This window comes from Letharia columbiana (genome assembly GCF_014066305.1).
Source record: "Letharia columbiana isolate WasteWater2 chromosome Unknown xpSc0000111_s0, whole genome shotgun sequence".
Taxonomy (NCBI): Eukaryota; Fungi; Ascomycota; class Lecanoromycetes; order Lecanorales; family Parmeliaceae; genus Letharia; species Letharia columbiana.
Genome location: NW_023501178.1, coordinates 1 through 25,347, shown reverse-complemented (window position 1 = coordinate 25,347; position 25,347 = coordinate 1). Strand labels below are relative to the sequence as shown.

The 25,347-nt window shown below is 33.7% G+C and overlaps 4 protein-coding genes across 4 annotated transcripts; 2 read left to right on the top strand and 2 right to left on the bottom strand.

Moving 5' to 3' along the window:
• Nucleotides 1-20: 20 nt before the first annotated feature.
• Nucleotides 21-728, bottom strand: HO173_013334 (uncharacterized protein; the record flags this gene model as incomplete). Its single annotated transcript, XM_037315155.1, has 2 exons — nucleotides 21-518; nucleotides 591-728. 2 exons carry the CDS (start codon nucleotides 726-728, stop codon nucleotides 21-23), a joined length of 636 nt encoding a protein of 211 aa, XP_037157952.1.
• A 1,186-nt stretch (nucleotides 729-1,914) lies between these two features.
• HO173_013333 (uncharacterized protein) lies at nucleotides 1,915-2,925 on the top strand (the record flags this gene model as incomplete). Its single annotated transcript, XM_037315154.1, has 4 exons — nucleotides 1,915-1,937; nucleotides 2,231-2,395; nucleotides 2,523-2,613; nucleotides 2,773-2,925. 4 exons carry the CDS (start codon nucleotides 1,915-1,917, stop codon nucleotides 2,923-2,925), a joined length of 432 nt encoding a protein of 143 aa, XP_037157951.1.
• A 17,137-nt stretch (nucleotides 2,926-20,062) lies between these two features.
• On the top strand, nucleotides 20,063-22,567 carry HO173_013332 (uncharacterized protein; the record flags this gene model as incomplete). Its single annotated transcript, XM_037315153.1, has 4 exons — nucleotides 20,063-20,242; nucleotides 20,294-20,318; nucleotides 20,408-21,766; nucleotides 22,218-22,567. The coding sequence occupies 4 exons, from the start codon at nucleotides 20,063-20,065 to the stop codon at nucleotides 22,565-22,567; spliced, it is 1,914 nt and encodes a 637-aa protein (XP_037157950.1).
• Nucleotides 22,568-23,906: 1,339 nt separating this feature from the next.
• HO173_013331 (uncharacterized protein) lies at nucleotides 23,907-24,566 on the bottom strand (the record flags this gene model as incomplete). The annotated part of the gene is made up of 2 exons (XM_037315152.1): nucleotides 23,907-24,230; nucleotides 24,327-24,566. The coding sequence occupies 2 exons, from the start codon at nucleotides 24,564-24,566 to the stop codon at nucleotides 23,907-23,909; spliced, it is 564 nt and encodes a 187-aa protein (XP_037157949.1).
• Between the last annotated feature and the right edge of the window lie 781 nt (nucleotides 24,567-25,347).

Here is a 25,347-nt window from a genome sequence, read left to right as displayed (position 1 = left end):
CATCACTCTTCAAACAAGCTCTAGGAAAAGCCAATCATCCTCTGATTCCCCGCTAAAATGCCTCCTACGTTGCTCTGCACGCCACTGAACTTGATGAATCCGCAACTCTCACTCTCCAAGTGATTGAACATGCCAGCCAAGGTCTTGAACTGCGACCCGCATCGCACCTTATTCGGACAATGGTATATCTCTTGCATATGCGCAGGGCTCTTCAGATGACGATCGAGGTCGCCCGTAGCAGTGAATCCGCGGCGGCAAAGGTAGCACTGGTATGCGTGGCCGTTCCAGGCGTTTTCAGTAGTCCAGGTCTCTCCGTGCCATTCCAAGAGGTTGTTCGTAATGATGCCGTTTCGATCGCGCTGTCGCAGGGTGTGGAAGATACTCTCACGGTTGACGCAGCGTGCGTTTGGGCAAGAGCCGGCTTCGAGGTGATGTGAGACGCCACTAGCGGAAGTGAAGGCTCGCTGGCAGAAGGGACATGAGACATTGGCGCCGCGATGGGTGCGGGAATTGAGGTGCTGGGAGGACTTTTTGTCAGCTAGGATGATATATAGACAGGATAGAGAATAGAGGGATAAGGGAAGGAATACCATGCGGAGATTGTTCCCGTTATCGAACATCCGCCGGCATGGCGTACAGTAATGTTCCCAGTGACCACGGGCGTTCATATGCTGCTCGGATGCCTTCAGGCTGTTGAAAGTACGGGTGCATGTGTCACATTCCCACATGATGGGTGGAATCTTTAGTATTTGCCTTAGAGGATGTTGAATCCAACACGACTTTGGGACAGAGAACTCGAGGCGAACAGCTACCTACCTAGATATTTGTTTACCCCTTGCTCAGATAGGTACATAATCAGAAAGACCGCATTGATAAGAAGGGAGGCTCGGCTATCGGCTCTATGCACCAGTATGCACGCTCATTGATGAATTTGATGACGGCTTGTTGTTTTTCTATGGAGTTTGTGTGCTACTTATAGTTGTTGCCAAGCACAATAGGCCTGAGATGCTGAATTCCAACACTCATCCTGTCTCGTTGATAATCCGGTTCCTGCATATGATAGGGTAGCGACGACGGACTACCCATAAGTTGACTAGTGTAATGCTTGCTGGAAGTTGGTAATAATTTCGCTTCGGCGAGTTCTGACCTACGGTTCGACCCGAATATTAATCTTTTGCCTCCCAAATGAGGTGATATCAGGGGGAGTTTTCCAGGCGATTTCATGTACATGAAGCGGTCGATGCCTACCTGCATATTAATTATTGATTCCTTATGTTCTTCCTACATGGTCGTTCCACCTACCTACCTACCTACCTAGGTATAACCATTCAACTACTACCGTGTCTCAATCTTCGGGCCAACTCGCACCGAGTTGCCTTTCCTGCGAGCTCGCCAAGAGCCTTATCGAGCTCGTCACGTGTAGATAAAACACGTAGTAGTGCATATAAAAGACGGTCAATCCTGCTGGAATTGCACTGGTTGAGTCAGGGTGCTAGCACTCGATCCCCTCATTGCACGAAATTGGATTGCCTGATCCTTATGTGCAGGAGCAAGATCCGACGTCTTGGATCTCTAATCAAGGCTCTTGCTTGTCTATAAATATTTAAGTATCTAAAAAAACATACCTCAAGAATAGAAGCTCTGAAGACACCACCGAATCATATCCGCTTACCGAGCCCTTATGTGAAGGTGCAGATCGACACAGGCGCCCATGTATCGTCTCTTCCATCACAGCTTTGTCTCCCGCTCGTATCCTTCACGCAAGTCCCAACCACTCCGCCGCACGCCATGCTCCCAACATCCGTAGATGAAAGCTGACTGTACACGCAGCCGGTCAAGCCGCCACCATTGAATGGGCCTTCTGACACGGGATACTTAATCTCATTACCGTCAAAGGCCTTTGTGTCGTCCTAGATGGCTTTGTCGTTGCAAGGATTGTAGGTTACTCTTTGAGGGTTGGTGAAGACTGTTTAGTAGCTCCCGCATGATGCTCCTCCTCCCTCTTTCCTAGTTCTCGGCCTTTGCTATCTATTAGCACAATATAGTCTTTGTGTCCTGATCAATCTGCACTGATCCTCCAACCTGCATATACCACACAAGCTACAATGGCGCGTCTCACTTTGGGACGTCTCTCAATATTTGCTGCCGGAGCAGCATGCCTCTTTCTACTCCTCGTGGGTGATTTCACGAACAGTGATGTCTCCATCAGTAATTAAGCTGCGTCCGGTAGCAAAGCTGCTGTCCCAGCGGCCTTGGTCAAGCCTGAAGTGGAAGTTTTCATCACCAAGATTGCAGTTCCGTTTGGGAACAAAGCTGCCCCGCAACGAAGCTACCCTAATGGCAACCCTCTGTCGCCGTTCTCCTGTGTGAAGAGGGACGATATGACTCTTACCTGGTGAGCTCCCCCAAGCCTTTGTCCGTCTCCCGAATGACTTAGTAGCAACAACATACACTTCTACGTTTCTTGACTTCAGATCCGGTCTTGATTAAGGATCTAGCCAATGACCTACTAAAATCTCTAGGGACGCCGCCAAAGCGCATGGCCTCATTCAACTGGGGAGACTCAATGGATCCAGAACGGAATCCCCGTACCTTAGCTTGTCCGATATGCAGGTACGCCTACTTTTAAGAAAGTTCCGCAAACGACCTCTTTAGTTTCCATTTGCAAGCTCTTTTCCCAAGAAACTAACCTCTGGAAATCCTGCCTCGCGATTGGTGTCGTGGTTCAAGAATCGCGCGGGAGGAATATGCGCTGACTTCAGGATGGTCTAGGGTTCCGAAGGCACCCCTGAAGGTTCTGGCAATGGATGGAGCGTCTATGAGTTCACCGACCTATTAGCCGGCATAGATGACTACAAGTCGGTATTCGAGGACTTAGAGATCTCTCAAGGCAACCAGAACCACTACAGATATGATTTCTTGTAATCCCGAACTTGATTGCCTCAGTCCCTCAGACCTGCCATTGCCTTATTCCCCTTCGGGTTAGCTTCGCTTACTAAGCCCCTTCGGGTTAGCCTGCTAACTTCGCAGCTTAAAGGCGGTAGGTCTGAGTGCAAAACCCCGTAATCTTGTTAGATCCGCACTATTTTGGCGTACGTCCTATATAAATTTTGAGCTTATGTTTTTTTTTCATGAACAATCATCTCTAAGGCACGATTGCGATTCAAATTTCTATTAAAATAATCTATTTCTCGATATGGGCTAATTATTTCATATCTTCTCTATCGAATACGCTATTTTTTAAGATTATCCCTCGAGAATCCAGCGACGTTGATATGAGCATTCAAAAAATTGTTAGAACCGATATCGAATTTTAAGTATTACGCAACAACAACAACAATCGACTGGCTCGAGATTTCTTTTGTCGGAAGATCCGTACGTATGTATAAGTCTTCGGAGCACGTATTTGACGTAAATAAACAAGTGAATTGTGGTGCGCTGGCATTTGAGACTGATTTGGCTTCAAAATGTTAAGAATGCCAAGAATGTCAAAGATAAGAATGCACGCGTAAGTTTTTTTAAAAGAAATGGAGAAGAATGAAGAAGAATAGAGAAATATAGAAAAGAATGAAGAAGAATAAAGAAGAATTACAGAGGTCTGCACCGAAAGTCCTGCACCCGCCAAGACTCTTGCGCTTAGACTTCGGATAACGCCCCACCTAAAGGGTTATCTAGATAATGCGTTTAGAGTTCTTCGGAATCGCACCTAGCTTTAGCCAGGTTTCGGGGCTTAATACCCCTATCAAGTCAAGAGAAATACCTAAAGTCCCATCCATGCGCTGTGAGAAGATATTTCTAGGCTTCCCCTCTATAGGGCCGCTTTTCGAAAGTAGGATTAGAGTTACACTAGTGCGGGTGCAGGACTTTCGATGCAGACCTCTGTAGTTACTTACTTATTATTGATATGTGCGTACGCGCATGTGTGTGTGTGTGTGTGTGTGTGTGTGTGTGTGTTGCAAATACTCGGCGACACGCGTTGATTTATTGACGTATTTTAATACATTCAAAATACGTAGTTAAAATTCGTATTCAAGCTCAAAATACGGAATTATACGGGATTTCTTATATTTTATTAAAAATAAGCCGGATCTGCGCGTAAGATTAAGATTTGCCCTCAGACGTGCTTTCTTTAGATTTCGTAGTAAGTAGAAGGCGTTAATTCGAAGGGGCTTAGCGATCTTAGCACGTTCTAAGGGACTGAGACAACGAACTTAAGAAATTCTGACGTCCGCTTAGTAAGCGCCAAGACTTTATCTCTTACTATAAGGTCGATAGAGGGGTTTTACTAATCATATCTGAAGAGTCTTAGCAAAATTATAGGCGGGGAATATTTCGACTCGTATTAATAAGGCTTAGGGTATAAGTAGCTATAGTATAAAATAATATCGTATTTTATAGAGATTCTAGGAGTATTTTTAAAAATTAGAAGAATTTTCGCTTAGAATATTTCTAAATTAGAAGATCTTCTTAATCTTATTACTAATAACTAAGTCGTATTTTATACTTTAACGTAATACTACTTTATAGCCTATACTCTATCTCATTACACCTTATTTCATTATACCTCGTTTTATTATATTTTATTACCCCTATAAGATCTCGAGAATATTATCTCTATAAGAAATCTAGTTAAATCGCTTAAATCTAAAGTTAGAAATTAAAAAGCGTAGATATAATTTATAATAGTTAGATTTCGAAAACGAGGCTTAATATTCGTATTTACGAAAATAATTATAGAAGACTCGCTTTCTTAAAAGACTTTCGAGAGAAATCTTAAACCTACTGGCCGGAAAGGTATGGTATATTTCATGGAATATTCCATATCAAGTGATATTATATCGTATCCGGGTATGGTATAGATAGAGTCGAATACCATTCCATTTTTCTAATATGGATTTGAGATCTTAACGGGATATTCTACGGTATAATATATCTATAATATTATATTATAAAATAGTATATATATAAAATATCTCGATTGAAATTTCTATATTTATAGAATAATTCGACTAAGATATATAGAATATATTTATTCTTCTTTATTAAGAGAGAGGGAATATAAAGAGTAATCTAATATAGCTATTTATCTTCTTATTAATAGTAATAATTAGAATAATAATTAGAACTATAAGCGTCTCTATTCTTCTTCTTAAAATTATAATATAAAAGAATATTCTAAATTTTAAATCTTTAAATATTATAAGAATAAAATTCTATAATTATCTCTATTTATATATTTATCTTAACGCGTTAAATAAGCTTAATAGACTTTATATTTATTCTTCTCTCGAATTCTCCGCCACTCTTCTATTCTACTTTATCGCGATTCTTTTAAGTATCTTAAGTTTATCTTTATCTAATTAAACTTATTAATTATTTATAAATAGATTCGCTTTTCGAGTTATCTTAGATCTCTTAATCGAGATTAAATCTATTATTACTAATTTTCTCTAATTATAAACTCGTTAATTATCTCTCTATATATTATAGAGTATTAGCGATATATCTTAATAAACTTATAAATATTAAACTTATCGAAGTACTTTTTATAAGCTCGTTATCTTTATTAATATAATTATTATAATTATTAATTAAATTTTTATATAAAGTACTATTAGCTCTTTTAATCTAATTCGATATATTAAGATCTCCTTCAAGATCAAGTTTAATCTATTTAAACTCGTTTTCTTAATACTTTATATAAAGAATTATTATTAAAATATAAAATGTCGTTAGTGAATAATACTTTTAAGTACTATAATATCTTTTAGTTATTAAAAAGTATCACTTATACGTAATAGCTCTCGCGAGAGAATAAAGAATATTATAAGCTATTTAAGTAACTATAGCGTATTTAAGCTTTAATTTCTTCTATTACTTTAGAATTAAAAGGTTCGCTAGATTATTAAAAGAAGCTTTATAAAGATTAAAAATAAGATTATAACTAGAATAATAATTAAAAGACTTATTATTTTATCTATACTATTAAAGCTAATTATATTTATTCTTATTATCTAAATTCTTAATCTTAGATTTTATCGCTTAATCGAGCGTATTCTTATTTGATCGACTTATTCGTTTAGCTCTTTGCAATTAATTACTTATATTAATATTTTAATAATTTTAAAATATCCTTTTAAGCGCTTTCTAGTAGATCTTTATCTATAATTTCTTTTTAGTATTAATCTTTTAATTTAATTCTTTTAACTTTATATTATTATAACTTAAATATAAAAATATAACTTATTTATATAAATAATTTAAATCTAATTAAGTTTAATTATAATAGATAATTAATTTCTCGCGAGTTATCTTAAGAGCTTTAAGAAGTTCTTTTTTTTAAGAAACTCTCTTTCTTCTTAATTTTCTAAGCTTTTTATCTATATAGTTAAATAGATAATTATAAATATTAAAGATATAGTAAATTATAATCTTCTTTTCTCTATTTATTAATTTTATAAATTTATAAAAAGATCTAATAAGCTAAATTAAATATTAAATCTATTAGAAATTAATTAAAAATTATTTAAACGTCTAAACTATAATTTCTATTTATAATTATTTTTTATTATTTAATTTTAAGTAGATAATTAATCTATTTTTTAAAAAGTATATAATATTAATATAAAGAAGTAGAGCGCGAATTAATATCTAATAAGTTAAATCTTAGCGAGTTTTAATATTCTAAAAGAGCTTAAAAGAGCGTCTCTAATAATATTACTTCTTTTTAGAAAATTAATATTTATCTAATATTAAAATATTCTTATCTTAAAGTTATTTAATTTATAATATAAAAAAATTTCTTTACGCTAGCCGCTAGCATTAATATATATAATAATTTTTCGAACTTTAATATAATTAATAATATAATAATTAGAATAATAATAAGAAATATTATATCTTTATTAAGATTATCGATAAATTAATTATACTTATTCAAATTTAATTTTTATCTTCTTTATTATCTTAGCTTCTCTAAAAAAAATTATTTATTAAAATAATTCTAATATTATCTAAGAGTTCTTTTAAGATTAATTAAATAATATATATTATATAGAAAATATATTATAAATAATTTAAGAATTTAAATTCTCTAATATTAAGTGAGTTATCTATTACGGAAATAAAAAGATAAATAATTAAATTATTGAAGAGTATACTATTATTACTAACGTTATTAGTTATAAATTTAAGTATATAAGATTAAATCTTATATTTTATAAGAATTAAATTAATAATACTTATAAGTTTCTAGCTAATATATTTATCTTCGATATATTTAAAATCTATAAGAATCTTATATTATTACTAGTTAATATTAATAAAAAAGATTAAAATTATTATAAATAATTAATAGTTATAAGATAATTAATAATTTAGAGCTAGAGAGACTTTAGTATTATCGACTAATAAATTCTTTAATAATTTTATCTCTAGCTTTATAGCTTTTCTTATTAATCGATTCTTTATAATAGATATTAACTTTAATTATATATTAAAGTCGAGATAGCGTAAAAGTTATAATATTTTAGAATTATTAGTAATTATAAATAGAATATTAATATTTACGATTTAGCGATAAAATTATTTCGAGAAATCTTCGCGTATAAGCTTTCGATCTCTTAGTATTATAAGAAAATCTTAATATTATTTTTTCTAGAGTAAATAGTAAGCTAGATATTCTATTTATCGTTTTATTTATTAATAATCTATATCGTCTAGCTTAGAAATATATCTAATTTTTATAATTATTAATTAAGTTTATTTATTATAAACTACTTAAATTAGATTTCTTAATATATTTCTTAAACTTAATATATACTATTATATTACTTATTTCGTAATCTATAAATAAATAAATTAGAATCTTATCGTAATAATAATAAATAATATATAGCTCTCTAAAATCGATAAGCGTATATTCGTTAAATTATATTTATTTCTAGAATTTTCTAATTTCTAAGTCTTAATAGATAGATTAATAATCGCTATTAGATTTAAACTAATTCTATATAATTTATACTATCTTTATTTATTACTATATTTATTATTTTTTATTATTAATATTAAAAAGAAAGTAAGATTTATTACTATCTTTATATTAAAATATACTTATCGATATCTTATATTAAGTATTATCGATTAAGAAAGCTAAGCTTACGCTAAATAAAGATTTAATTAATATCTTAAAATTAAGATATTTAAAAAGAAATTAAAAGAAATACGTAAATAAATAATATATTAGAAATAAAATAGAATTAATATTTAATATATAAATTCTATCTTCTCGCTATAATAGAAACTTATATTGTTTTAATAACTTATATCGCTTTAATAATATATTATTATATTATTTCTAATATTTTAAATTAAAGATTAACTCTTTCTAATTAACGTTATAATTAGTAATTATATATTTAAAAATATATAATAACGCTAATATAGAATTAATATTTAATTTAATTAATTTAAAACTCTAATTAGTCTAGCTATTAACGCTTTTCTACTTAATATAATATATACTTAATTCGCTTTAATATTCTTTATTTATTATTATATTATTTTAAATATTAGAATTAAAGATTATATTTTTTTAATTAATATTCTAATCGCTAGCTATATTAATAAAAGCGTATATTAATATCTTAAAATTATTAAATAAATTTTATTAAATATTAATATAGAATTAGAATTTAGCTTAAACGCTTTAATAATTTAATTAGCTAAATTAATTATTATTTAAATCTTCTATATATAGAGATTAAATCTTCTATCGCGTTAAGACTATTTTTAAATATTAATATCTTTCTTATTAATATAATTTTCTTCTATTTAAGTAATATTATAATATCTTTTACTTAGACGTTAAAATATTAGAGTATTATATTCTTCGTTTTTAATTAGATAATATCGTCTTTAAATCGATATTTTTAGTTTTGTAAAAATAATAATTAGTTCGTTATAAACGAAGGCGAAAAAGAAATAATATCTTCTTCTATCTTTAGAATAGAAGAAGAGAAGAGAGTAAGTAAATTAATTATAAGCTATACGCGATCTGATATTTAAGAATAATAAATTAATAAAGTTATAATATTAAAATAAAGAGCTTTTCTTATAACTAATAAATATAAGATTAAATAGAAATTAATTAAATTAATAAGATTATCTTTAGTAAATATATCGCGTATATAAAGAATATCGAAATATATGAAATATATACGAAATACGAAGAGGGTATATATATATAGCTATAAATATCTAAAGTATATTTAAAATATAAAAAGAAGCGCTTATATATAGCTCTACGATACGTATTAATAAAAAAGAAGTTAACCCCTTTTTCTAATTAGCTTTCTAATTAATATTTAAACTTAATCTATCTTTAAATAGTATTTTATTTTAATAAGATTTTAGTTATATAATATTAGTTAGCTCGATAATAAATACTTAATATTATTCTTTTCTAATCTATCCTCTTCTTTTTTAAAAATTCTTTTTATTATTATAGTATTTATATTATAATATACTTATTTATTATAATATTATCTATGTCTAAAGAAAATAAAATTATTTTTTTTATATTCTATAGTTAAATTAGATTAATAGTATTATTTTTATAAAGTAAGTATATATCTAATAGCGCTATATCTCTTAATATAATAACTAATTATAATATTAAATATAATTTATTAATATATAATATTATTATCTATTAAAGTTATTAACTCGATAATTACGAAAGTTTAGAAAATTCTTAATAATTTATTAATTACTAATTTAGACTTATTTAAATTATCGAAGTGAAGTAAAAATAAGACTTCGCGAAGGTAAAAATTAGAAGATTATACGCGAAGTTTAAAAAGTATAGCTATAAATAAGAAAAGTGCGTAATTATATCGATTATATATATCTAAATTAAGTAGTAAGTTAATTATATATATTAATTATATTATTACTAATTAGACTTTAAAGCTTATATATTAAAGAAAATCCGCGGATTATAAAAATTAACGAATTTAATTATTTTTTAAATCGTATTCGCTTAAGTAATAAAGAAGATCTTAATTTATATAACTTTAAATTTAATTAATTCGCTTCGAATTTAATTCTCTATATTAGATATATTTTAAGAAGTTATAAAGATAAAATTAGCGAGTAATTTTAATAATATAACTTACTCTTTAATAATTATAAATAAAGAAAATTATTAACTAATATCTAGCGGCTTAATTATATATATTTTATATAAAAAGAATTACTTTATAATCGAAAGATATATAGTTTTTTAAATAATTACGATAAGATATAAGCTTATAAATAATAATATAGTATTATTAAAATCTAGACGTAATTTTTATAAAAAGAAAATATATAATAAATAAAAGGAAAACTATTTTAAGTTAAGAATAAGATATTCTAATTATCTTTTTATCTATTACGCTTAATTAATAATATTTAGCTATTATACTTAATCTAATAACTTTATATATTTTATATTTATAGAATAAAACTTCTTAAATCGATTTAAATATAGATATATATCTATAAAAATGCCACTACTTTAGTAAAAGAGGCTTCTCATTTTAAAATCTATACTAAATTAAAGATTATATCTCTATATTCGATAGCTTTAATTTCTATAGTTATTATTAATATTACGACTAAATTCGTATAGTAATAATACGCTTTTCTTATTAGCGGGTATCTCTATATTTAATAGCTTTAGTTTTTATAGTTATTACTAATATCGCGATTAAATTTATATAATAATAGTACGCCTTTTTTATTAGTAGGTATCTTTATATCTAATAACTTTAGTTTCTATAGTTACTATTAATATCGCGACTAAATTTATATAGCAATAATACGTCTTTCTTATTAGTAAGTATCCCTACGTTCGATAGCTTTAATTTCTATAGTTATTATTAATATCGTAATTAAATTCGCATAGTAATAGCACGCCTTTTTTATTAGCGGGTATTCTTATATTCGATAGCTTTAGTTTCTATAATTACTATTAATATCGCGATCAAATTCGTATAGTAATAGTACGTCTTTTTTATTAACGGATATCCCTATATCCGATAGCTTTAGTTTCTATAGTTATTATTAATATCGCGATCAAATTCGTATAGCAATAGTATATCTTTTTTATTAACGAGTATATTAATAATCGTAAATAGTTAAAATATAATAGAAAATAGTAGGCGACTTTTAGTAATATTCGATTTTAAATCTATAGCTTCTTTATCTTATTTAGAAGTAAAAATATTTATATCTAGAATTTAAAGTAAGTAAATTCTAATATATAGTTAATAAATATCTAGATATAAATCTTCTAGTACTTCTCGCTAAGCGTTTAACGCTTAAAAGAAAAATATTAATCTTTAATTACGCTTATATAAATCTTTTAAAAAAAGTTATATATTAATAGAAAGTCTTAACTTATATTAATTTTAATTATAAAGATAATTATAATTATAATCTTAAATATAATTAGATATATAAGTTATAAGACTTATTATTAGCTAATAAATAAAAAATTAGATTCTATTAATTATTCTATTTAGTATCTTATTTATTATAAGAATATAGAGTTATCTTTTAAAAGCGAAACTTTAAAAACGATAGTCGAATAATATAATATATATATAATATAAAATCTTACGAACTACGCGTTAAAAGAGAAGCTTTAAAATTATAAGATTAATTAAAATTTAATAGCGATAAATCTCGCGTAAAGCTTAAGCTATAGCTCGCGTTAATAATATATAATAAGAATAATAATAGCTAGAAGAATATATTATCTAGTTTTTATTAATACTTTAATATTATTAAAGTAAAGGCGATATCTATTAAAGTGGCGGTAATATTTATTAAAGCGGCGGCGGTATCTATTAAAGTAGCGGCGATATCTAATAAACGCTTTATTATAATACTTTTAAATAGATTATTACCTCGCGTAGTCTAAAATAATATTAGCTTTTTTAAGAAGCTATTAATAATAAATTAAATATATATAAATTAAGCTCTTTACGTGGTCTATCTATATATTAACTTAAAGTTATTAATAAATAAAGAATAAATATATAATTTAATATCTATATTATACTTTAGATATTATTATAATAATATTAGATTACTTAAATAAAAGTCTAATATATAAAAAAGATAATTTTATAATAAGAAGAGTTAATATAAAAAAGAAAGTCTTAGAAAGAAGGGAAAGCTTAGATATCTATCGCGTATACTAAATATTTAGATTACTTTATATTATCTAACTTAATTTAAGTATTAATAAATAATACGCTTTCTCTTTAATTTTAAAGATTTAAGTTTAAGCGAATTATATTTATTAAGCGCTATTATCTAATACGATCTTATCTACTTTTATAATATTTATAATTATTATTATAGCTCGTATAGATTAAAAGATAAGATATCTAAAAGAGCGAGTTAATAAATAATTATTCTTATCTAATTTAATTAAAATAAAACTATTATAACTTATTAAAATTTTCGTATATTTCGTTTTTATTTTCTTTTCTTTATATAAATAATTATTCTTTTAATTTAAACTCTATAATTAAAATAGTACGCGATATATACTCTTTATTTCTAACTTCGATACTTACTAGAATTAATACACTTTTTAATAAAATAAGTATTAATTAAAATTAAGTATAGCTTAGTATTTATAAATATTCGTATAAGCTCTTTAATTTCTTTATATATATTTATTAATTTATCTTTTTATAGCGATTAAAGTAGAAGATATTAAGTCTAATAATTTATTATAATAGATATTAAATATTAATAATAATAACGATATTAAAGAGTCTCGATATAGATTAATTAAATAACGATTAGATCTTTAGCTAAAATGAAAAATAAAGAATAAATTTAGTAAAAATAAAAATATTAAGAAATCGCGATAGCGAATAGATATATTTATATCTAAGAAGAAATTAATTAAAAAAATAAAGAAAGCTAATATATTAGTTATTAACTATACTATAGCCCGTAATAAGTATAAAATTAGATATATTAATATATTGTAATTAAAATAGAAGTAAGCTTTTAAGAAGATTAGATAAAATATAATAGATAAGTAATAAATAATTTCTAATTCTAGTTATTATTCTAGTAGACTTATATTTTAATAATATTATATAAAAAAAATACGCGAGCGTAATTTAAAGAAAGTCTAGAGTTTCACTTATCGCGCGAACTATTATATATATAAATAAAGACGAGAGCTCGAATTAGAAGGAAATAAATAATATTAAAGTTAAATAAGATATAAGTATTAAGAATAATTCTATTATACGCGCTAATAATTAAATAAACTTTATCTTTTAAGCTACTCGAAAGCGCGATATAGAATTTAATAATAAACTCTATTATAGTTTAAATATAATAGTATTAACGCGTTAGCTAATAAGTATTAAACTATTATAAAAATCTTAAAATATTAAACGCGATTACGTTTAAAAAATAAAATTATAAATCTTTATTAATATGTAATTAATCTAATATATAATAATAAAAAGTTTACTACGAAAACTACGCTATTTAAGTTAATACTTTAATCTTAATTACTACTTTTACTATTATATAAGTAATATAAAGCTATCTTTTATTTAAGTATATCTAATTCTTAATTCTAATTATTATTATAGATATCGTTAATTTATTCTAGAATTATTAAATATACTTTTATATACTTTTTATATCTTATCTTTTTTTTAATTAGATAGCGATTAAACTCTAAATTAAAATAAATATTTAAAAGAAAAAAGTTTATAAGTACTTAATTACATAATTTCATTTCTCTTATACTTCTTTTAATTACTCGAGTAATTAATAATATATAACTATATTTTATAGTTATATTTATAATAATTAACTAATAAATTAGCTAAATTATATAAAGATAAATTCGTTTTTATCTTTAATTTAAATAGCTTAGCTAAGATAATTATAAGATTTAAATTCTTTTTCTATAATATAACTCGCTTTTTATATATTATATAAAGATAAATATCTATTTAAATAGAGATTATTAGAGCTAATTATAAAGTGTAATAATAAAAAACTTACTCTTAAACTAACGAATTAAAAAAACTTCTATTATCTTATATAATACTTTAAGAGCGAATCTTTAAATATGATAGCGCTTTAATATATTCTAATTAAGTATAATTTAATAAATTAGATATTAAAAAAAAAGCTTCGAGATTATAAGATTAGTCGATTTTTAATAGTAATAAATCTCGCGTAAAGCTCGAGTTATAACTCGCGTTAGTTATATATAATAAATATAATAATAACTAGAAGAATATACTATCTAATTTTTATTAATATCTTAATATTATTAAAGTAAAGGCGATATTTATTAAAGTAGAGGTAATATCTATTAAAGCGGCGGCGGTAGCGATTAAAGCGATAGCGATATCTAATAAAGACTTTACTTTAACGCTACGTCTAGTACTCTAGAATAATATTAAATTTTTCGAAGAGTTATTAATAATAGATTAAATATATATAAATTAAGCTTTTCGCGCGGTTTATCTATATATTAACTTAAAGTTATTAAAAGATAAAGAATAAATATATAACTTAATAACTACGTTATACTTTTAATATCGCTATAATAATATTAAATTATTTAAATAAAAGTTTAATATATAAAGAAGATAATTTAATAATAAGAAGAATTAATATAAAAAAGAAAGTCTTAAAAAGAAAGAAGAGGGGAAGAAAAGCTTAGATATCTATCGCGTATATTAAATTTTTAAATTACTTTATATCGTCTAGCTTAAATTAAATATTAATAAAGCGCTTTCTCTTTAATTTTAAAGATTTAAACTTAAGCGAATTACGCTTATTAAGCGCTATTATTTAATATAATCTTAGCTACTTTTATAATAATTATAGTTATTATTATAGCTCGTATAGATTAAAAGATAAAAGATTTAAGAGAGCGAGCTAATAAGTAATTATCTTTATCTAATTTAATTAATATTAAACTATTATAACTTATTAAAATTTTTATATATTTCGTTCTTACTTTCTTATCTTTAAGTCTTACTATCTTTATAGAAATAATTATTCTTTAAATTAAACTCTATAATAATATACTTATAATAGCGCGTGATATATATTCTCTTTATTTCTAATATCGGTACTTATTAGAATTAACGCACTTTTTAGTAAAATAAGCTTTAATTAAAATTAAGAATAGTTTAATATTTATAAATATTCGTATAAATTCTTTAATTCTTTTATATATATCTATTAATTTATCTTTTTATAATAATTAAAGTAGAAGAGATTAAGTTTAATAATTTATTATAATAAATATTAAATACTAATAATAATAGCGATATTAAAGAGTTTCGATATAAATTAATTAGACGGCGATTAAGCTCTTAGCTAAAATGAAAAATAAAGAATAAGCTTAATAAAAATAAAAATATTAAGAGATCGCGATAGCGAATAAATATATTTATATTTAAGAAGAAATTAGTTAAAAAAGTAAAGAAAGTCGATATCTTAATTATTAACTACGCTATAATTATTAAAAAGTATAAAATTAAATATATTAATATATCGTTATTATAATAAAAGTAAGCTTTTAAATAGATTAGATAAAATATAATAGATAAGCGATAAGTAATTTCTAATTCTAATTATTATTCTAATAAATTTATATTTTAATAATATTATATAAAAAAAGTATATAAGCGTAATTACGAAGAAGTCTAAAGTTTCGCTTATTATATAAATTATTATATATATAAATAAAGATAAAAGCTTAAATTAGAAGGAAATAAATAATATCGAAGTTAAATAAGATATAAGTATTAAGAATAATTTTATTATACGCGCTGATAATTAAGTAGATTTTATTTTTTAAGCTACTCGAGAGTATAATATAGAACTTAATAATAAGCGCTATTATAGCTTAGATATAATAATATTAATACGCTAGTTAATAAATATTAAGCTATTATAGAAATCTTAAAATATTAAACGCGATTACATCTAGAAGATAAAATTATAAATCTTTATTTATATATAATTAATCTAGCGTATAGTAATAAAAAGCTTATTATAAAAGCTACGCTATTTAAGTTAATATTTTAATCTTAGCTATTATTATCGCTATTATATAAGTAATATAAAGCTATCTCTTATTCGAGTATATCTAATTCTTAATTTTAATTATTATTATAAGTAATATTAATTCGTTCTAGAATTATTAAATATACTTTTATATACTTTCTATATCTAATCTTTTTTTATATATCGCGAGAAGATAGCTTAAAGAAATATAACTTATTATATTAAGCTATAATACTTTTAAGAGAATATTAAGAGATATATTAACTTTTCTAAATTAGCGATTTAGTAAAAAGGCTATAATTATAATACGCATAATTTTATATTAGATAGCGATATCGAAAATATATAATAGGCGTATAAAATCATCGTCGATAGCTTTAATTATAAAGTGCCGGCGGATTTCGCGTAATTAGTATTAGAGAAAGATAAGCTTTTCTTATTATTAGTAAATATAACTCGCTTTCTTTTATATATATAGAGTAATAAAATATAATTATATTTAATTCTATATCTTATTAATTTAGCGTAGTTATTAACTAGAATAATAATTAGAATAACTACTTCTAAATATAGAAATTCTAATCGAGATATTCTATATATATATTATTTTATAATATAATCCCATAGATATATTATATCGTAATATATACCGCCAAGATCCCATACTATATTAGGTATGGGATTATGTAAATCTCAATAACCTATATTATATTAGAGTATGGTATGGCAGGTTAATATCCCATATCATATCATACCTTTCCGGCCAGTACTTAAGCCACGATATTATGAGATTGAAAAATAATTGATATGAGAAGATTCTTCAAGAGGATTTCAGGGTAGATACGTTGAATCTTGTAATAAATCTTTATTTATAAATGATACTTATGGTATTCTTGTTACATAATTAGCCTACATAGACCATTACGAAAAACCCCCTGCCGACCTTAATGTACCCAACCGAAATTCTCTTTGCCGCGCTGACTCGAGAATCATGTGGTGATGGACCAATCCTCCCATATCTCTCAACATGCCCGGATCCGTTCAGCACGCTTCCAGCGCCTCTGCCTCTCATGGTCTTTGAGGGCATCGGAGACCTGTCTACGCTCAACTACCTACTACAATCCTCACCAGCCGCAAACATCATCTTCGAAAAATACTAAAGATTATAGAGGCCGTGCTGTCCAACTACGTACCCCAGCTACAGCAGCTACTACGTACAATTGTAATCACACGTTCCGATCACTCGAATATAGGTGGTGAACTTGATTCTCTTGAGGCCCTTGACAACCTCCTAGCCACCTATGCGCTCGACAAAAACGCCGGTGCCAACCCAATTTCCAACGCAACGTATCATTATCAGCGGCCAGAAGCTTTACCAAGTCCGCCAGCCATGTGCAACAGATCTCCACATCCTTCTTCGAGGAGTTCCTGGGCAGGGCGAACAGTATCAAGCCATCCCACCTCGTTGATGAGCTGTGCGACATTAAAGGCTACTGCGGGAAGCTTCCCGAAGGCCGCCCCTACGACCACTTAAGTGCGGCCATCCTTCGTGGATTGAAGAACAACGGGTCTACCGGGCCTTGTGGCGTCTACAGTTCTACTTCGACCTGGTGACGATCACCAGACCAAGCCTAGCCATTCCTAATCAAGTATGGCACCTGCTCAAGAACGAAGGACCGCACCGCCTCTGGGGTGGGTTCAAATGCTTATAGGAGCTTGACGAGATGGACAGTATCTATGAATTTCTGTGTGAATCCTCGGATGCAACAACAACGCTATCAGCTCGCCCACCGCACTTATCTAGGCTTCCCGACCTGGAGCCGAAATTTGTGACTGTACCGAAACCTATTCCCTACCACGATTACGTGTCAACCAAATGGCGCCAAACTACAATGCATCTCAGTCGCAGCAGTCCAGGAGTCAGCACGCTTCAATTGATTCACCAATCATTCGATAGGACACTTCATGGTTCCGGCTTCGAGCCGTTTGAGCGTGCTGACTTCGAGCCGTTTTGGGGTCTTGGCTTCAGCGTATGGGACCGGGAGAAGCTGGCTAGACTTGGGCTGAGTAATGTGCCGCACTTCGCCAAGCAGCGTGAGCCTCGCTGGGTAGGGCTGGTAAGAAATGGGTCGGGCGCGTTTGAGTTCTACTTCAGGTGGAAAAGCCTCATGGTCGAAAAAGACAAGAACGACACGGGGGCGTAACTAGATAGATCCGTCATTGCCAGTTTCATGCAATTCCAATTGTTTCGCAGGATACGCGGAACATGATAAGCATGCGATTTCAGGCTTATTTAACAGCCACTTGCATCTCACTTCAAGCTCCAGACTGACTACACATTGATCGCAAGACAGTAGCGAGTCCGGGAAGTAATCTCGACATCCATACCAGTCTTAGTCGAGCCGCCTGCTCAATCTACTTGGTTTTTCTTCCCATGTCACCGGGCGACGAAACACAGAGACGCTCGAGGCTCGACACAGTGAAATCTTTGGAAGCTGTCAACCCAATGATACTATTGTACGTGAGACTGTGTCTCCGCCAATCTTAGGCGCCTGATTTTGCCATTTCTCACCGCCGCAGTTTGCCACACAAGCCAGCTGCAGGTACCGGATCCTGGCCGGTTCTCGGTTTGTACAAGCGTGTGGCCCGTGGTGAGATCAAACAAGACAAACCTTTGACTCTGGAGAAAACGGAAGACTAGTTTGAGTATGTCACCCGTTCGGACATCCAATTCACAGGCGTGTGAGCACCCGGGGGAGAAACATTGGGATCATTCCCATCAGATCGGTTACCATATCAAACATTTTTTCTGGCGAGGAACTTCTTTAAGGCACTAGCCTTTGGACACTCGTAAAGGTATGGGGCCATTTTTTGATGCATTTTGATGCTGCATTTTCTTGGATTGATTCTGCAGAAACCGGGTCCCAGTACTTGAATATCAAAGGTTGCAGTGCAGATCAAAGTTGCCGTGTTCTAAGACCACTCTGCAGAAACGGGTCCGACTATTCCAATAGTCACGAGTGCGAGGGATTGCTAAGGATATGTACATGCATCAAAAAGGGTTTTCTATTATGTATGAGATTCTATGAATTCAGTGCATATCAAAGTTGCTGTGTTTTGAGATAGTCCTATAGGACACGGGTCCGACTTCTTCAACGGTCAAGGGTGCGAGAGATTACTGAGGTAGTGTACATGTATCGAAACGGAATTTATGTGTATGAGATCCCTTGACATAGGCGGGAAAGCCCATGAGGCGAAACAATGGGGCCCAGCTCGCCGCTCATGCGGTCCGGTTTACAGAACTGGTTCAATCTCAGGGCGGGTATCAGCTCTATTCGAAAGGTCATTCCAACCCTCATTGGCTGACAGAACATCTAGGCCTGCATCCATAGGTGGAACCGCTCTACGGAGTATCAATACGTCATCACTGCTACCATTGATGGGCACCCACCTTAGTCCACTAACTTACATGGACCCTACCGCTGTTGGAAATCCCGCCTCTTCATGTAGGTGAATGAGAGGGTGAAAGACTTCGAGGATGTTCAGCAATAGTGTACAAGTATCTCCCCAGGCCAGCTTCTTCACGCTTACAGACTGATACAACGTGCTACGCCGCTGATCCCAATGTTCAAGCTTTCGAGTCACGTCGTCATTACCGCCATGAATATCTTGTAGTGAAGTGCTAATCATGCGTCATGGAAACGAGCGGCAAATTCGTTGGGGCGCCAAAGTCGAGCCTAACCACGAGTAGCTGATGGTGTAATATGCACGGTAATCTGACCAAGCGAGATCGCACAAGCGCACCACACATTCGCTTGATTAGGTGAAGCTCTTAAGCGTTTACAATGGCAGCTCCAAATCCGAGCATTCGCTCTTTTGATAACCCGTGATATCCCCGTCCATTTCTGAACATGCCATCGTCAACTCATCAATGTCGCTGTCGAAGCCCAGCGAGCGAAGTCCCCTTCTCAGACAAGCGAATGATGCTCAAAACGTGCCTGCCGAGGGCAAACCTCATGACGATGGCGAATGGGGAGTTTCAAATTCCTTGCCTTCACGACATGAGCAGCTATCCAACGCCAGGTTAGCTTTGATTATGGGCAGTATATGGGTAGCTTGTGCCCTGAATACCCATTTGGGAGCTTGAGGCTGATTTGCTTAGGTTGGTGTGGTTTTGATAGCTGTTGGTCAGTACTTCAATACCTTTTCCTTTCATCGATACTTGGATTCTTTCGTTTTCTCGTGGAAAAGACGACTCAAGCAGATACTTACACAGATTCAACAATCGTTGCAACCCTCTTGGTCCCAATTTCAAGCTCCTTCTCCTCACTCAAGACGCTTTCTTGGATCGGTTCAGCCTACCTGATTGGCCAATCCGTCACTCAACCCCTCAGTGGCCGCCTCACAGACATCTTTGGCCGCCGCCAAGGTCTTCTGGTCTGCAATTTCGTTTTCGGTCTGGGAACTCTGCTCTGTGGCGTGGCTCCGAGCGAATGGGTCCTCATCACAGGCCGCACCATTGCTGGCTTAGGAGGCGGAGCAACGGTCACGATCTGCATGTTCGTCGCTGGTGACCTGGTGCCCCTGAGGAAACGAGGCGTGCTGCAAGGTATCGGAAACATCATCATCGGTGCCGGGTCTGGGATTGGAGGCTTGTTGGGTGGCTGGATCAACGAGTTAGCAGGATGGAGGGTTGCCTTTTTGGTGCAAGTACCCTTTGTGATAGTTGGTGCCGTGATGGTGTTCTTCACCGTCAAAGTCCCTGTCAAGATAAGCGAGAGGTCAGCGCTGAAACGTGTCGACTACCTGGGATCGTTCACTCTGACCTGTGCTCTGGTGCTCTTCCTCCTGGGTCTGAATACGGGAGGCAATGTCCTGCCCTGGACTCACCCTCTAGTCTTGACCGCGCTACCACTATCTATAGTATTTCTCTCCATCTTTGTCTACGTTGAAGAAAACAGGGCACTCGAACCCATCATCCCGATCCGACTCCTCCTTAACCGTACCGTCGCCTCTGCCTGTCTCAGCTACTGGTTCGTATTCATGGCGTACTTCGGCCTCACATACTTCATGCCCGTCTATCTACAACTTCTCGGCAAATCGCCCACCGAAGCTGGCCTGCGATTCATTCCGTTTAGCGCTGGCGCAGCGGTTGGGGCATTTGCTGCAGGCCTCATCATGAAAGCGACGGGCAACTACTACTACCTCGACAAATGTTCTCACGCACTACTTGTACTTTCCACCGCGCTCACAGTGACGATGAACGCGAATACACCAACCGTGTATCCTTTCATCTACCTAGCCGTGTTCGGCGTAGGTGTCGGCGGCATCCTGGTAACTACCCTCATCGCTCTCGTCAGTGCTGTGGAGCAAGAACACCAAGCAGTGGTCACATCAGCCGGATTCGCCTTCAGGTCGACTGGCTCTGTCATCGGCCTCACGATAGCATCCGCTACTTTTCAGAATCTGCTGCGCGTCAAATTGCATAGAAGTATCGGTAGCGTGGCAGATGCCGAGGGGATCATTGATAAGATCAGGGAGGATTTCGACGAGATTGGCCGGCTACCGGCAGAGTTGAGGGGACTGGTGCAGCAGGATTACATGGAAGCTGTTCAAGGTGTTTTTATTGTTGTCTGTGGGTTTAGTGTCCTGGCGTCTGTCTCGAGCTTGTTCATGAGGCAGCACAAACTGCACGCGAATCTTGAGAGACGGTGAGAGGGGCCCGAGAGAGTGTGGGATGTTGATATTCTATTGTTCACATAACGAGCTTTTTCGGCTGTTTCCACGAGGGAGATAAGTCAAAGGAGATCTTAAGCCGTCAAACCGCTCATGCTCACTGCAGACCACTCACATCACACTCTTCTTGATCCTCAAGAGTACCTTGAAGCTTCGGCCATAGGATTCAAGGCTTGTATTGGCCCTAGCGCTTGTTTCTTTTCCTAATGCCCAACCCCAAATCAGACAACCGCATTCAAACATTCCCACACCTTGACTTAATCCCAAGCAAGCAATCCTTGAACATACAAAAAGGATCGAGACTCACTGACTACAAGATCCACCGCATTAATCCTCCTCGTCAAACCCAGACCATGATGCGAAGAGAAAAGATGGCATAGATGCCGTATCAGCTTTTGACATTCTCCCTCGTCGAAAGCCGCAGGACTCCGCCCTGTGGCCTCTAGAGGCGGAAGTACGAGAATGTCTTGATACACGAGGTCAGAGCATGTGCTCTTGGTTGGAAGACTACAAGCCGGTGAATATCATTCGAACAGAGAACGCCGAGGGGTACCAGTCCACCGAGAACGAGAGTGAGGAAATGGGCGTTGTGGGAGAGTTTACCATCACGTACAACGCATACCAGAACGGGATGTCTGAGAGTTGTAACAGGACGGCGAGCACCATAGCCGGGGCGATGTTGGTACCGCCCAGTTTTTGATTTGTTGTATGTATGGATGGACATTGGGCGGAGGCAACACGGGAGGCCATGGGAGAGCATTGAAGACCATCGTCGTTGATCAAAACGATCGTGCTACGCACGAGGAACGAGCTCATTGCGTGGCACGATTACTGAGACCCCTTGCTTGGTTCATTGCGTCCGCTACACGCTCTGCAGTCATTTTGACCACATGTTGCTGTTGAGAACCTGCTTAGCAATGCCATTATCGAGTTCTTCGACTGTCTTGTGGAGTGACATTAAGTTGTCGTAGTCCTCACAGGTGTCAGTGCCGTCAAGTGCTGCCTCGTCGTTAGGCATGTAGCCATTATTGAGGTGGAATCCATCTCCTAACATACATCACAAGACATACAATAAATTTTTCGCACTACACCATTCTTGCAAGCTTACTCCGAGAAACGCTTTATTTTAACTTGTTGACGACAGGTCGTCTCTAAGGGTCTGAAGATCAGTCATCGAACGATGATTGATTTCCAAACTCCTCCACCGGCGTGCTACCCCTCTTTCACGCAAGCTCGATGTGCAGCTCGCTGCATCGGCAACCCTGGAGCATTGCTATGCCGGCTGCTTACAGATACGGAAGGGCCTTCAGCATCTTTTGTCGATCCACCACGCGACCCTCAGCTGAGCTCCAGCCATTTCTGTTCCGTGTCCTGGAACAAGTCTCCGATCAAGGTGAAGCGGTGCAAACTCCGCGCTCCAGTGGGAGTCGAACCCTTATTACCATTGTTGGAAGCCCGGCGGTTTTGTTCTAGGATCTGGCTAAAGCCAAGCTAGGTTGCAGCCAAGATAGTTACTTCATGAACGCCTCGGACCAGAAGTCCCAGCTTCTTGGTCGCTCGATCTGTGGCAACTGCAGTAGCCTGTCAGTTCAGTTACTCCTATTTCAAAGCTTGGGTGCTTTTCAGATATAATAGCCATCAGAGGCTACATGAAGCCTTTCCAAGCTTTACAGCCATACTGAAAAGCAAGGAAGCCCCAATAATCAGTGTCGCCGGCAGAAGGATTTCACTTGTCGATTTTTCTCTGTCATCCAGAGTCCAAAAAACTCGATGATTGATACAGTAGCGCAAAGACCGAGAGTTGCGGTTTAGCAGCAACGGACCACGGCGAAAGATCAAAAAGGCGTTGCTGAAGCTTGATGAAAGCGCTCACTTTCAGAAAAGGAAGAGATGATGAAAAGGTCAACTGCCGGGAAGAGGCGTCTGAAGGGATGCTCCAGAACAATGCCTTTAATGCTTGCCGTACATGTACATGGCTCAAACTCCGCGCAATGATGCATCTTCGCCATCTCCTACACCGTAGCACCTAAAAATTCCTCTCAATCCATAGTAACCACAGCCCCGAGGCCTTTCATCGTCTCAATGATCTTCTCCGACTCGTCCTTCGGTACTCCCTCCTTCATCTGCTTCGGCGCACTCTCCACAAATTTCTTACTATCCACCAAACTCAGGCCCAGCATGCTCTTGATCTCTTTGATAACTTTCGGCTTTGCCGCCGCATCGAACGACTTGAGTGTGAGGGCGAACAGGGTCTTTTCTTGCGCTGCTGGGGCGGCTTCTTCTTCTTCGACGGGTGCAGCGGCTGCAGGCGCTGCAGCGGCGGAGAACCCACCCATGGGCATGTCGGGGATGTTGAGGCGAGACTGAGAACAGCGGGACAGCGTTAGCTTTCGGATTGTGGGAGCTCGCAGGAGGAGTAGGTGCGTGCAAATCTCCGGCTAAAATGCGAGGTGACTGACCTTGAGGTTGGAAACGAGATCTGCAGTCTCCAGTAAAGTCAATTGACTTATTTGGTCGACTATGGAAGACACCTTAGGATTCGTAGATGCTGCTGCTGCTGTGGATTCCCAACGCCGCGATGGCACTCTTCGTTGGCGTTGTGAGGCCACTGAAGAGGCGGGACATGGTGGTCTTGGTCTTGAAGAGTTGCGTAGTGCCCGCGCGCAGCAGCGTGCAGTAGATGTAGAGGAGAGGGACATCGTCAATCGGTGCAATGGTTAGATGTCGCGGAGATTTTGTCAAAGCTTTTGGTCCACTGATTCTTTACATTTCACTAGCGCGATCTCGGTTGAACATCGGTCAATGAACTAACAGTTTTACAGTTCACCTTGAAATTACTGTTTGCGATTCAAGCATTGGTACGTTATGGAGCTCTATCTATCAAAGCAGGAGTATGAGATCATACAGCTTGCAGTCATTGCATGGGGTGCGTTCCACTGTTGGGACAGTTTGGCCAACTTTTCGCATAAGTATCCAAACACCAGAGCCCTCATCCGTGATTTCCTGAACGGAGAACGAGAGGAGCCCCCTCCTCAGCATAATGCTCAGCCTGCAGACCAAAACGCCCAGAGACGGCACCCTTGAATTCTCACAGCAGCATCCCATCAAAGAAAATATGGCGCAAAAATCCGAAAAAACCCAACCACCAGCCATCAATGCCCCCACCAAAGAGCTCGAAAAGGCATTGGAGTTACTCAGAGCAAAGGATGATACCTCCCGTTTTGTTGGGCTGGCCCTATTGAAGCCTGTTCTTGAACAGGAACTCAGCCAACAAGGTGGCACAGAAGAGGAGGGCACACGTACAGTGATAGAACAATGCTGGCGCGCAATACCCGTAAAGTTCCTGGATCGACTCTTGAAAACCAAGCTGGAAAGCAAGAGAACAAGAGAAGAAGTCGGCAGCATGGTTGGGTTGGCGGTGGCAGTACTACACGCCTTCATGACGATTATGGACGCTCCAGAGAAGGACGACCGGTTTGT